We start from the raw sequence: 13,084 nt of genomic DNA, 5'->3' as shown, positions 1-13,084 counted from the left end.
CTTTAAAATTTTATAGAGTTGCAAATATACATACATACTCTTAGACAGACACTTTGAACATTTTGAAACAAAACGAGAGCCTCCCACTCCCCAAGTAGGAATTTAGCACAGAAAGGCTCACATAGCATGGTCAGTAACATCTGATGTATAAATCTACTCTAGAATCATTCTCAATACAACTTCCTAATCAGGTTTCAAAGAATATACTAGCTTCAAAATCTGTATTTTACAAATGCCCAGGTTAGAGATCAGGACTCTTTATGTTTTACATTTGGTAAAATATTAAAAGTATTGTCAAACAGACAATTCATCTAATAGTTCAAAGTATCTTATAAAGATAACTTATGACTAGGAGGTCACCATCATATAACAACAAGAATATAAAGTGTACATTTTAAAAGACTGATGCATGCAGTATATCATAGTATATTACATATTTTCTAGTCATGTGCACCAATTCATTGTGCTTCAAACACAGCAACAGGAATGATATTACAACTATATGTGTATACATCATTGTAGCATAATAAACTCAATTCTAACCCAAAAATTAAATAATTCAGGAACAATAAAACTTCACAATAGAAGTGATGATTCTTTTAGGTTTTTCTTTACTCTTTAAGAAAAAAAATATGACTTTTTGTAAACATCTTCATAGTTATCTTTTTTCAACATAGTACTGAAAACTATTATTCAAATAGTAAATATTTGACATGAATAAAGTATGTCTTAACACACTAACACTTTCAGACAAAAACAGGCATTTGTTAAAAGAAATGGTTATTATAAATATTTTCCATCTCTTATTTTAAGTCCATTTTCATAAATAATGTATTTAAAAGTGCTGAATACGGCAGGATAGTCAGCGACGCCAGTGTAAACACAACATGTTTGTTTTCTACTCTGCAAACTTTTTTAAAAATCCCATTTTGTCAAACACTGCAACAGTTAAAATATTTGCATAGGGAATAGATAATAGCCCTTTTAAACATATCTCCTGAATTTTATATAAATTAGAAAATCAAATTCACTTAAAAAAAACAATTCTTAAAATGTTTTAAGTTTATGGAAAAAAGAAACTTATGATGCTAACCTTTCAAGTAAAAATAAATTTTGAAAAGAAAATCCGAACTCATTTATTTATGTTTAATAAATTAAAAAATGAGAGGTAGTTAAAAATGACCAAGAAAACCTATAATTTTAATATCCTTAATATAAGGCCAGTATTCTCAGTGGATATAAATATTTTTTAAAACTTTCACTTTAGGTTACTCAATATTCTATTTAGTAAGTTTAAGATTAAAAAAATAGCCTCCAAGGGATACTCATATTCAAATGAACACCTTGATATAAATATGACACTGACTTTTTTTGTGGGTGCACGCTAGGATTATTGTTTTCTTGCATCTCAAAATTACATGCCAATTCGAGACACGTATTTTGTCTTAAAGATTTAGTGATACTTAAAAAATGGTATGGTAGCTAGGAGACTTGAGTACTTTACTGCCTTTCCATTATGGATGAGAAGTAATAGTTTGGTTTGAACATTTTTAAAATAAATAATTTGTAAGATACTATGGGAAAACAGTTAAGGTCTGAAATAGAGACTAATCTTCTTTATAACCCTTATAAAACTTTTCTTGGTTAAAAACTTAGCTTTTCATTGGATTTAACATTCAAGGAAAATATGCCTCAGGGACAGATGCTTTTCATCAGAATCTTCTATGATGCCACATGTAGGTATTCCTTTATTAAATCCTTTCTTTGTATTCCAACACTAAGTTATCAAGCTTATTATTCTTTTTTCTTGCTAAAGTACATACATTACACAACTGTTTCAACTGGAGAGCCAGTCTTTAATAAATAAATACAGTACAGTATTGGACATGTGATATATACAGAGATTAATTTTCTTCTGTTACAGTTAAAAACAATATCATTCTTTGATTTGTCATTGAGATAGAATATCTTCTAATTATTTTGTGCTTTTTTTCTTTTTCTTTTTTGTCATATTCTTTATCACACAACAAGCTTTTCTATAATGAAAATGCCACAGTTTTGGCAGTGAACAATCAGAGGAATCCCCCATTAGGATTTTCCAACACACATAGGTAAGTAGGTCTTTTTGCATGTACAGAAATATTGGCTTCAAAATTAGTGTACTGAACACAGTATATAGCATGTTGACTACTATTGTTACAATTTAAAAATTGGCTTTTTCTGTCTCAGGTTATATTTAAAAATGCAAACGACAGCCAACTTTTTGGCAATTATTTCTGTAAGACCATATTGCACAAAAGTCCTTAAATACAGATATAAGTTATGCCATTGGATTAAATATTACAACAACTATATGGCAAATGAAGCAGTTTTACTTTGCACATGCAGTCTCTGGAGATACGCTAGGAGACTGTGCAGAGGACTACAAATACAGTTTGCTTGCAAGTAGAATGAGTGTTGAATAAAACAAACTTAATTTGGCAATTCATTGTTTTATGTGGTATTTTCCCCAAACTTAACCATAGGTAACCTTGATAAAAATGGAGACAAAGACCATATAGTTGTATTTTCACAGTAGCCTGAGGAATGCTAAACTGTAGTTCTCCAGGAACTCAGTTTCTGGTGTTATTTAACTAATTTTATTTTCCATCTTAGCCCTCCAAAGTTATTTTTTTAATGAAAATTAAGATTCAGAAGTAGAGCTGGCAGTACTTTCAACAAATGACTTATAAATCTGAGAGTTCAAAAACCTTGGAAAAGAATCTCTGTGCATTAAGGTATATATCTGAAGTTGGGCATCTTCATACATGTGAGGATTGGGATCCAACAGATTTCTATTGATCACCTCTCTAACTCGAGAATCAAGACTGACCTAAAAAGAAATAAAAGCAAATATATTAAATAATATTTTTTGAAAAGATCTCAATTAAATAACTATAGGTTCATGACATTTCAGAGACATTCCAAAGGTTAAATCCAACTACCTAAATTTTGAGGTTATTTGTTTAAAGGCTATATAACCTTGCATACTTTTCTTCTTCAAAAGTTGAATTAAATAACCAAATAAAAAACAAAACATTGTTTTGACAATTTCCATTTATTGGTACCAGAGAATTCCTAGGAAGAATATGAATTTACCTCCAACTATTATATGACCACTGGGGTGACCTTTTCTAGGGAGCAAGGCAAACATCTTGCAAACAGTAGTTCTCCAAAAAAAATTTATGTGTATCAAATGCTGATAGTTACATATCCCAACAAGTTTTCCTCTAAAGGAGGAAACTAAGAATGTGGAACTTCCTAAGACAGCACAGCAGGCATTCTTTACGTCTTAAGTCTACTTGGCAAAACATAGGAAACTATATATAGTAGAATACATCCGAAAATCTCTGTACTGAAGAGTAAGCAGAATAATTGCTGGAAGTGGAATCTTTGAAAGGAGAAATGTAAGTAGGAATTCAGAATACCAATTAATATAATGGTATTTGAAAAGTCTACAGAAATTCTGCAAGTGATTCAGTGACCCTTTTTCCTTACGAAATGCTAATCCTGTTGGAATTGATTGGGCATGTTAGTAAGGCAGTGGAGAAAAGTAAATAGCAATAAAGATATATTTGGGGGACAGAATGAAACTGTGCCCTGAAATGACATATTAGCAAAATACTGCAAGAGGAAATCCATCACTGAGACCAGATTTGTTTCCTCAGTCCCCACTATCGAACAAGGACTAGGGCATCCTGATCGATAGTGAACTGTCTCATGATGTACTAAGGCAGGGGTCCCCAAGCTTTTTACACAGGGGGCCAGTTCACTGTCCCTCAGACCGTTGGAGGGCCAGACTATAAAAAAAAACTATGAACAAATCCCTATGCACACTGCACATATCTTATTTTAAAGTAAAAAAACCAAAACGGGGCCCTGGCCGGATGGCACAGTGGTAGAGCGTTGGCTTGGTGTGCAGGAGTCTCAGGTTTGATTCCCGGCCAGGGCACACAGGAGAAGCACCCATCTGCTTCTCCACCCCTCCCCCTCTCCTTCCTCTCTGTCTCTCTCTTCCCCTCCCACAGCCGAGGCTCCATTGGAGCAAAGTTGGCCTGGGTGCTGAGGATGGCTCTATGGCCTCTGCCTCAGGCGCTAGAATGGCTCTGGTTGCAACAGAGCAACGCCCCAGATGGGCAGAGCATCGCCCCCTGGTGGGCATGCCGGTGGATCCCGGTCAGGCGCATGTGGGAGTCTGACTGCCTTCCCATTTCCAGCTTCAGAAAAATACAAAAAAAAAAAAACAAACCCAAAAAACAAAACGGGAACAAATACAATATTTAAAATAAAGAACAAGTAAATTTAAATCAACAAACTGACCAGTACTTCAATGGGAACTATGGGCCTGCTTTTGGCTAATGAGATGGTCAATGTTCGGTTCTATATTTGTCACTGCTAGCTGTAACAAGTGATATGACGTGCTTCCGGAGCCGTGACCCATGTGTCCCGCATCACCGGAAGTAGTACTGTACCTGAGTGACGCCACGCTTTGCAGCGCCACCACATACAGTACTCCAGGAGCACAGGATCACCAATGAAAGAGGTGCCCCTTCTGGAAGTGCAGTGGGGGCTGGATAAATGGCCTCAGGGGACCACATGCGGCTCGCGGGCCGTAGTTTGGGGACTGCTGTACTAAGGTCTATACAAGACTTTCATACTTATAGCTAAATATTTTACCATCATCATTTTGCAAAAGCTTTTTTGGTTCTGGCTTCTTGTTCCACTCACTGATTAAGTTAAGCCTGGGGTCTGAAATAGTCCCAATGACAGACACTCATATTTTATCTGGTCTCCCCTATTTCTGAGCTCTATGGTCCATATGGAATTGGGTTGATGGCTTGACACTGATGATGGCTACTATGGGAGGACTTTTCACGAAACAGTGATCCAGACAAAATTTTTATGGCTGAGCTAGACCAGCTTATACACACAAGGATTAAACATCATTTGCTGAACCATATATTCTTTGTCAAAAAATATAAAATTTTTGCCCTGGCCGGTTGGCTCAGCGGTAGAGCGTCGGCCTAGCGTGGGGAGGACCTGGGTTCGATTCCCGGCCAGGGCACACAGGAGAAGCGCCCATTTGCTTCTCCACCCCTCCGCCGCGCTTTCCTCTCTGTCTCTCTCTTCCCCTCCCGCAGCCAAAGGCTCCATTGGAGCAAAGATGGCCCGGGCGCTGGGGATGGCTCTGTGGCCTCTGCCTTAGGCGCTAGAGTGGCTCTGGTCGCAACATGGCGACGCCCAGGATGGGCAGAGCATCGCCCCCTGGTGGGCAGAGCGTCGCCCCTGGTGGGCGTGCCGGGTGGATCCTGGTCGGGCGCATGCGGGAGTCTGTCTGACTGTCTCTCCCTGTTTCCAGCTTCAGAAAAATGAAAAAAAAATATATATATATATATAAAATAATTTTTAAAAACGGATGTTCTGAAAGTAGATCATTTAGGCTTTATTCTGTGGTATTGCCATATAAGATTATCATCAAATACAAAGTAATACAAAGCACAGAATTTTTTCTTAGCTTTTTATTTAAAAATATCATTTGTGTTTCTACTCAACAGGAAAATGTTGGTGTGCAAGTTTAAACTGGCTGACCTTACTCTGTAATGTGGTATTATAAAAACGTGAAGTCTTACCAAAAGCACTCCACAAACAGTACCTTTACTTTGAAACCTGAGAACTTTTTGTTTCAGTGGAGAAAAAAAACATTACATTAGTGATAAAGAAAGAAGGTCATTTATTTCTGAAATAATAGTATAGTAAACATAGCATAACAGTTTTTTTAGCAGCTGGAGTCATACTTGTTATCTTGGACTGTGTGGGCCTGATAAACTCTGCTGGCCCGAGTCTGATGACTCCCTGAGACCACACCCCACCACAGAGTTGTATGAGCACCCAGGGGATGGCATCTAGATTTGATATACCCTGGGACATTTGCTGAGTGGTCTCAGCCTTAGCACTGGCACTGAATTTGAACTTGTATCAACCTGGTGAACGCCTATCAGAAACATATTGCCCAGGGCCAACATATCCATGGCCAGGTTCAGACAACATCAAAGCAGGATCTACTTAGCTTCACAAATGGCATATCCTAGGGATAGCTCAACAGGCACCGGACCCTGCTGAGGTGAATTTCACTTCATATGGTCAGCATCTGCAGAGCAGCTTGCACACTGTCATTGGGGTTGATCACCCCATTAAGACAGATGAGAGTCAAGCCCATGCACAAATAGGCCAATAGCAATCAAGAATCAATTACAACAGAAGGATGCATATAACCCACACAAGGGACATTCCTGAAGCAGCCAGCTCATATGGTCAAGGAGACTGTGCCACTGGGTCCCATAGGACACTAACTGCATAAGACCACCCTACTAAGAATGGGAGTCATAGTAGACCTACCTAATACATAGAAACAAGCACAAAGATGCAGCCAAAGTAGGGAGACAAAGAAACACGCCCAAAATGAAAGAACAGGAGAAATATCCTGAGAAAGAACTAAGCAAAATGAAAACAAGCAATTTACCAGATAAAGTAAAAAAAAAAAAAAAGGTTAAAATGATGCTCAAGAAATTTAGTGAGAACTACAGCAGCATGAAAAAGAACACAGATACTATAAAAAAGAACTAATCAGAAATGATGAATACAATATCTGAAATGAAGAATAAATGGGAAGGAATAAACAGTTAGTTGGATGAAGCAGAGGACTGAGTCAGCAACTTGGAAGACAAGGTAGGAAAATACACCCAATCAGAGCAGAAAAAAAAATTAAGAGGAGAGTTTAAGGGACATTTGGGACAACAGAAAGCATAGCAACATCTGCATCACAGGGATTCCAAAAGGAGAAGAGAAGCAACAAGGGATCAAGAACCTATTTGAAGAAATAATGGCTGAAAACTTCCTTCACTTGGTGAAAGTAGAAGACACACAAGACTGGGAAGCACAGAGATTCTCAAAAAAGATGAACCCAAAAAGGTCCACACCAAGACATATCACAATTAAAATGGCAAAGGTTAAAAATGAAGACAGAATCTTAAAAGCAGCAAGAGAAAAAAAGTTAGCTACCTACAAGGCAGTTCCAATAAGACTGTCAGCTGATTTCTCAACAGAAATATTTCAGGCCAGAAGGGATTAGCATAAAATATTCAAAGTGATAAAAAGCAAGGACCTACAACCAGACTATTTTACCCAGCAAGGCTATAATTTTAAAATGAAGGAGAAATTACAAGCTTCCCAAGCAAGAAAATACTAAAGAAGTTCATTACTATTATACCAGTATTATAAAAAGTGTTAAAGAGGTTTTTTTAAGAAGAAGAAGAAAAAGGGAGAGAAGGAAGAAGAAAGGAGGTAGAAGAAGTGGTGGGGGGGGAGGAGGAGAAGAAGGGGTAAAAAGAAGAAAAAAGAAGGAGGAGGAGGAGAGGAAAAAGAAGAGAAGGAGGAAGAGTAAGAGGAGCAGAAGAAAGGAGGAGAGAAAAAAAGAAAAGAGGAAGAAGTGAGGAGAAAGAAAGGAAGGAGAGGGAGTAAAAAAGAGATGGGAGGAAGGGGAGGAGGAGGAGGAGGAAGAGGAGGAAGAAAAAGAACCACTAGAGGAATATAGTTAAAAGAATTAAATAGCATTAAATATATTCTTATCGATAATCACTTTAAATGTAAATGGCTTAAATTCTCCAATTAAAACACATAGGGTAGCTGAATGGGTAAGAAAGCAAGACCCATATATATGCTGTCACATAGAGATCCACTTCAGAATAAAAGATACACACAGACTAAAAGTAAAGAGCTGGAAAAGGTATTTCATGCAAATAGAAATGAAAGAAAAAGCTGGGGTAGCAATACTTATATCTGACAAAACAGACTTTAAAACAAAGGCTATAGTAAGAGACAAAGAAGTACACTATGTAATGATAAAGAGAACAATCCAACAATCCAACAAAACATTTATCCAACCTTTGTAAACATTTATGCACCCAACATAGGAGCACCTAAATATATTAAGCCAATCTTAATGGACATAAAGGGAGAGAGAGATCATCAGTAATACAGTCTTAGTAGGAAACTCTAACACCCCATTGACATCAATGAATAGATCTTCAGACAGAAAATTAACAAGGAAACAGCAGCTTTAAATGACACACTAAATCAGATGTATTTGATTATCTTCAGAGCATTTTAACCCAAAGCAGCAGAATATACATTCTTTTCAATAGCACATGAAATATTTTCTAGGATCAACCACATGTTAGGACATAAAACCAGTCTCAATAAATTTGAGAAGATTGAAATCATATCAAGCATCTTCTTTGACCATAGTAATATGAAACTAGATATCAAAGAAGAAAAAAACTGAAAAACACAAAAAGACATGAAGGCTAAATAACATGTTACTACATGTTGGTCAAATAAGTTTGTAAATATGATATATAGGTTTGCTTGCTTATAGTTTGATTTGGGTGCGGGGCACAGGCTGTAAAGCAGGCAGGGTTCTTATACCCTAAGGCAGGGGTCCCCAAACTGTTTACACAGGGGCCAGTTCACTGTCCCTCAGACCATTGGAGGGCTGCCACATACAGTGCTCCTCTCACTGACCACCAATGAAAGAGGTGCCCCTTCCGGAAGTGCAGCGGGGAGGGGGGCAGATAAATGGCTTCAGGAGGCTGCATGCGGCCCACGGGCCATAGTTTGGGGACGCCTGCCCTAAGGCTTAGTTTTAAGACTAAGCCTTTCCTACCCTAAATGACTTTGTATCAGGGACTTCCTTTTTATATTGGATTAAAGGTTTTGATTTCTACACTATAAAATGGGGCAGACCGGGAGCTTGCTCGCTCTCTCAGTTCCTGAGATTAGCATTAGAGGGGAGAGCAGAGAAAGGCCACGTGGAGGAGAGGAGAAGCAGCCAAGATGGTGGAGTGCTAAAGGAGATGGGGAACAGAGGTGAATAAGGCTGGTGAACTAGAAACCTTTCATTCTAGGAAACTCGGATAAGTCAGTGGCTTTGGGAGCCCTGAATGGAAAGGGAAATGTTTTCCCACTGTGTGTATTTCTTGCCCGCCAGGTGCAAGCTAGGATTAAAGCTAATGGCCCACCAGTTCTTGGCTCCATTGTTTCATTACCATCTGTCCGAATCAAATGCGAACCTGCATGGGCCAGGTGGCTGTGAAGATGGGTGTGGCTGCTGGCTTTTCACTACACAATGAATGGGTTAACAATGAGATCAAGGAAGAAATAAAATAATACCTTGAAACAACTGAAAATGAGAACACAACAACCCAATATTTGTGGGATACAGTGAAAGCAGTCCTAAGACGGAAATTCATAGCATTATAGGCCTACCTCAAAAACAAGAAAAAATGTCAAATAAACAATCCTACCTTACAATTAAAGGAACTAGAAAAAGAACAAAAATCTAAGCCCAAAGTGAGTAGAAGAAAGGAAATAATAAAGATTAGAGATGAAATAGAGTCTAAAAAATACATAAGATCAATGAAACCAAGAGCTGGTTCTTTGAAAAGGTAAATAATATTGACAAACCTTTAACCAGAATCATCAAGAAAAAAAGAGAGAAGACCTAAATAAATAACATCAGAAATGAAAGAGGATAAGTAACAGCTAACACCAAAGAAATACAAAGGATTGTAAGACAGGAAAAACTATATGCCAACAAATTGGACAATCTGGATAAAATGGATAAATTCCTACAAATAGACGATTTCCCAAAACTGAATCAAGAAGAATCAGAAAACCTGAATAGACAGATTACAACTAATGAAATTGAATCAGTATTCAAAAAAACTTCCAACAAAGCAAAATTCCTGGAACAGTTAACTTTACAGGTGAATTTTATCAAATATTCAAAGAAGAACTAACACCTATCCTTCTCAAAGTATTCCAAAAAATTGAAGAGGAGGGAAGGCTTCTTCAACTTACTTTAAGAGCCCAGCATTATGCTAACTCTAAAATCAGATAAAGACACTACAGTGAAAGGAACTTATAGTCCAATATCCCCGATGAATGTAGATGCTAAAATCCTCAATAAAATATTAGCAAACCAGATCTAACAGCACATTTAAAAGATCATACACCATGATCAAGTGGGATTTATTCTGGGAATGCAAGATTGGTATAATATCTTCAAATCAATAAATGTGATACAGTACATAAACAAAATGAAGGATAAAGATCACATAATGATATCAATAGATGTAGAAAAAGCATTTGATAAAATCCAGCACCCATTTATAATAAACTTTCAGCAATGTGGGAGTACAGGGAACATACCTCAACAAAATAAAGGCCATATATGACAAACTGACAGCCAAATCATATTCAAAGACAAAAACTACAACCATTTCTCTTAAGATCAGGAACAAGACAGGGTGATAGCCACTATCCCCACTCTTATTCAACACAGTACTGAGAGTCCTAGCCACAGACAATAGGAAGCAATAAAAGGCATCCAAATTAGAGAGGAGAAAGTATAACTGTCATTATTTGCAGATGGCATGACACTGTATATGGAGAACCCTAAAGATTTCACCAAAAAAAAAAAGAACCCACCAAAACTAACTATTAGACCTGATAAATGAATTTGGTAAAGAAGTAGGATACAAAATAAATATTTGGAAATCAGTTGCATTTTTATATACCAATAATGAACTATAATAAAGAAAAATGAAGAAAATAACCCCATTCACAATTGCTTCAAAAATAAAATACTTAGCAATAGATTTAACCAAAGATCTAAAAGACATGTACTTAGAAAATTATAAGAAACTGAAGGAAGAAATTGAAGAAGACACAAATAAGTGGAAGCATATACTGTATCATGGGTAGGAAGAATTAACATCATTAAAATGTCTATACTACCCAAAGCAATCTATAGATTCAGTACAATTCCTATCAAGATACCAATGGTGTATTTCACAGAACCAAAACAAATTTTCCAAAAATTTATATGGAACCACAAAAGACACCAAATAGCCACATCAATCTTGAGAAAGAAGAACAAAGTTGGAGGAATTATGCTACCTGATATTAAACTACACTAAAAGGTCTGGGTAATCAAAACAGCTTGATACTGGCATAAAAACAAACATATAGAGCAATGGAATAGAACGAAAAGCCCGGAAATAAACTCATGTTTTTATGATCAATTAATATTTCACAAAGGAGGGAAGAACATACAATAGGGTAAGGACAGTCTATTCGATAAATAGTGTTGAGAAAATTGAACAAATACATGTCAAAAAATAAAACTAGACCTTCTTACACCATGCACAAGTAAACTCAAAATGGATTAGACTTAGATGTAAGACTTGAAACTATAAAAATCCTAGAAGAAAGCATAGACAGTAAAATTCCTAACATTTCTCATAGCAATATTTTTTCTGATGTATTTCCTAAGGCAAGGGAAACAAAAGAAAAACAAATGGGATTACGAACCCAAAAGATTTTGCACAGCAAAGAAAACCAACAAAGTGGAAAGGCAACCTACTTTATGGGAGAACATATCTACCAATGATACATCTCATAAGCAGTTAATATCCAAAAGTTATAGAAAACTTGCACAACTGAACACCAAAAACAAACAAACAACCTATTAGAAAAATGGGTAATAAACCTGAATAGACACTTCTCCAAAGAGGACAAATAGATAGCCAAGAAATGTATGAAAAGATGCTCAATGTCACCAGTCACCAGATAGAGGCAAATTAAAAGCACAGTGAGATATCACCTCACACCTGTCAGAGTGGCTATTATCAATAAATCAACAGACAACAAGTGTTGATGAGGATATGGACATAAGGGAACCCTCGTGCACTGTTTGTGGAAATGTATATTGGTGTAGCCACTGTGGAAAGCAGTACGGAGTTTCTTAAAAACATTAAAACCGGAACTGCCATATAACCCAGCAATTCTAGGTCTAGGAATATAGCCAAAAACCCCCAAAACACTAATTTGAAAGAATTTATGCACACCCATGTTCAACCCAGCATTATTTACAATAACTGAGATTTGAAGCAGCCCGTGTGCCCATCAGTAGACGAGTGGATAAAAAAGCTGTGGTACATTTACGCAATGAATACTACTTGGCCATAAAAAAGAAGGAAATCTTACCTTTTGCAACATCATGGATGGACCTGGTGAGTATTAGGCTAAGTAAAATAAGCCAGTCAGAGAAAGACAAGTACCATATGATTTTACTTATATGTGGAATCTGATGAGCAAAATAAACAAAAAAATAGAAACAGATTCATAGATGTGGAGAACAGACTGACAGCTGTCAGAGGGGACAGGCATTAGTGGGCTGGGTGAAAACGGTGAAGGGATTAAGAAAAAAAGGAAAACACCCTCACAGACACAGAAGTATGGAGATTACCAGAGGGAAGGGGGTGGGGGGAGATAGAAGAGGGTAGAGGGGGATAAATGGTGATGGAAGGAGACTTGACTTGGGGTGGTGAACACACAGTACAGATAATGTATTACAGAATGTATATAGAATTGTATATATAATTTTATTAACCAATGTCACTCCAATAAATTCAATAAAAAAGCTAAATGTACAAACTCACTGAGATCGAGACAATGTCTTACATTAAATCTGTATGAATAAAAATTTTTTCTAAAATATCCGTATGCCCTCTCCGCACTGCAGTATGTGCAAAAGGTGTTGAATAAATACAGAAAGGATGATGAAAATAATAGTATAAAAGAAAAGAAAATATTTACCTTAATATCTGGTTGTTTGTTTGAAAAGGCTGTAGGTCAGTCAAAAGGAGCGTAGAGAGGTCAAATTACAAGGATAAACCCCAAGGGTCTAACAATCTATAGTTTCATCGTGTGGCATCTTTGTGCTTCAGATTGTGCAACATCTATAATACAAGTTAGTGGGGGTGGATCCCAGCCACCCCCTGAGCCACCGTCACCCTAGGATTGAGGCAGGACGGATGGCTTATAAAGTCATCTTATATGGGGTCCAAGCAAGAGGGACTGAGGGGTGTCCTGTAAAGAATCTTCCTAAGGGAACAGAACTGTGAATAGCACAGACAAGCGC

At 37.0% G+C, this 13,084-nt stretch overlaps 1 protein-coding gene across 3 annotated transcripts in view; it reads right to left on the bottom strand.

Annotated features, from left to right (window-relative positions):
• Positions 1–1,172: 1,172 nt before the first annotated feature.
• The window catches only part of RGS17 (regulator of G protein signaling 17), a 95,823-nt gene continuing 83,911 nt past the window's right edge, over positions 1,173–13,084 (bottom strand). For all 3 annotated transcript variants that reach the window (XM_066372963.1, XM_066372964.1, XM_066372965.1), the window contains one exon: positions 1,173–2,872. In XM_066372963.1, coding sequence (XP_066229060.1) covers positions 2,684–2,872 — 189 coding nt within the window. In that variant the 3' untranslated portion in view covers positions 1,173–2,683. The remainder of the gene's footprint in view (positions 2,873–13,084) is intronic.

This window comes from Saccopteryx leptura, chromosome 3 (genome assembly GCF_036850995.1).
Source record: "Saccopteryx leptura isolate mSacLep1 chromosome 3, mSacLep1_pri_phased_curated, whole genome shotgun sequence".
NCBI lineage: Eukaryota > Metazoa > Chordata > Mammalia > Chiroptera > Emballonuridae > Saccopteryx > Saccopteryx leptura.
This window is presented reverse-complemented; position numbering and strand designations above follow the sequence as displayed.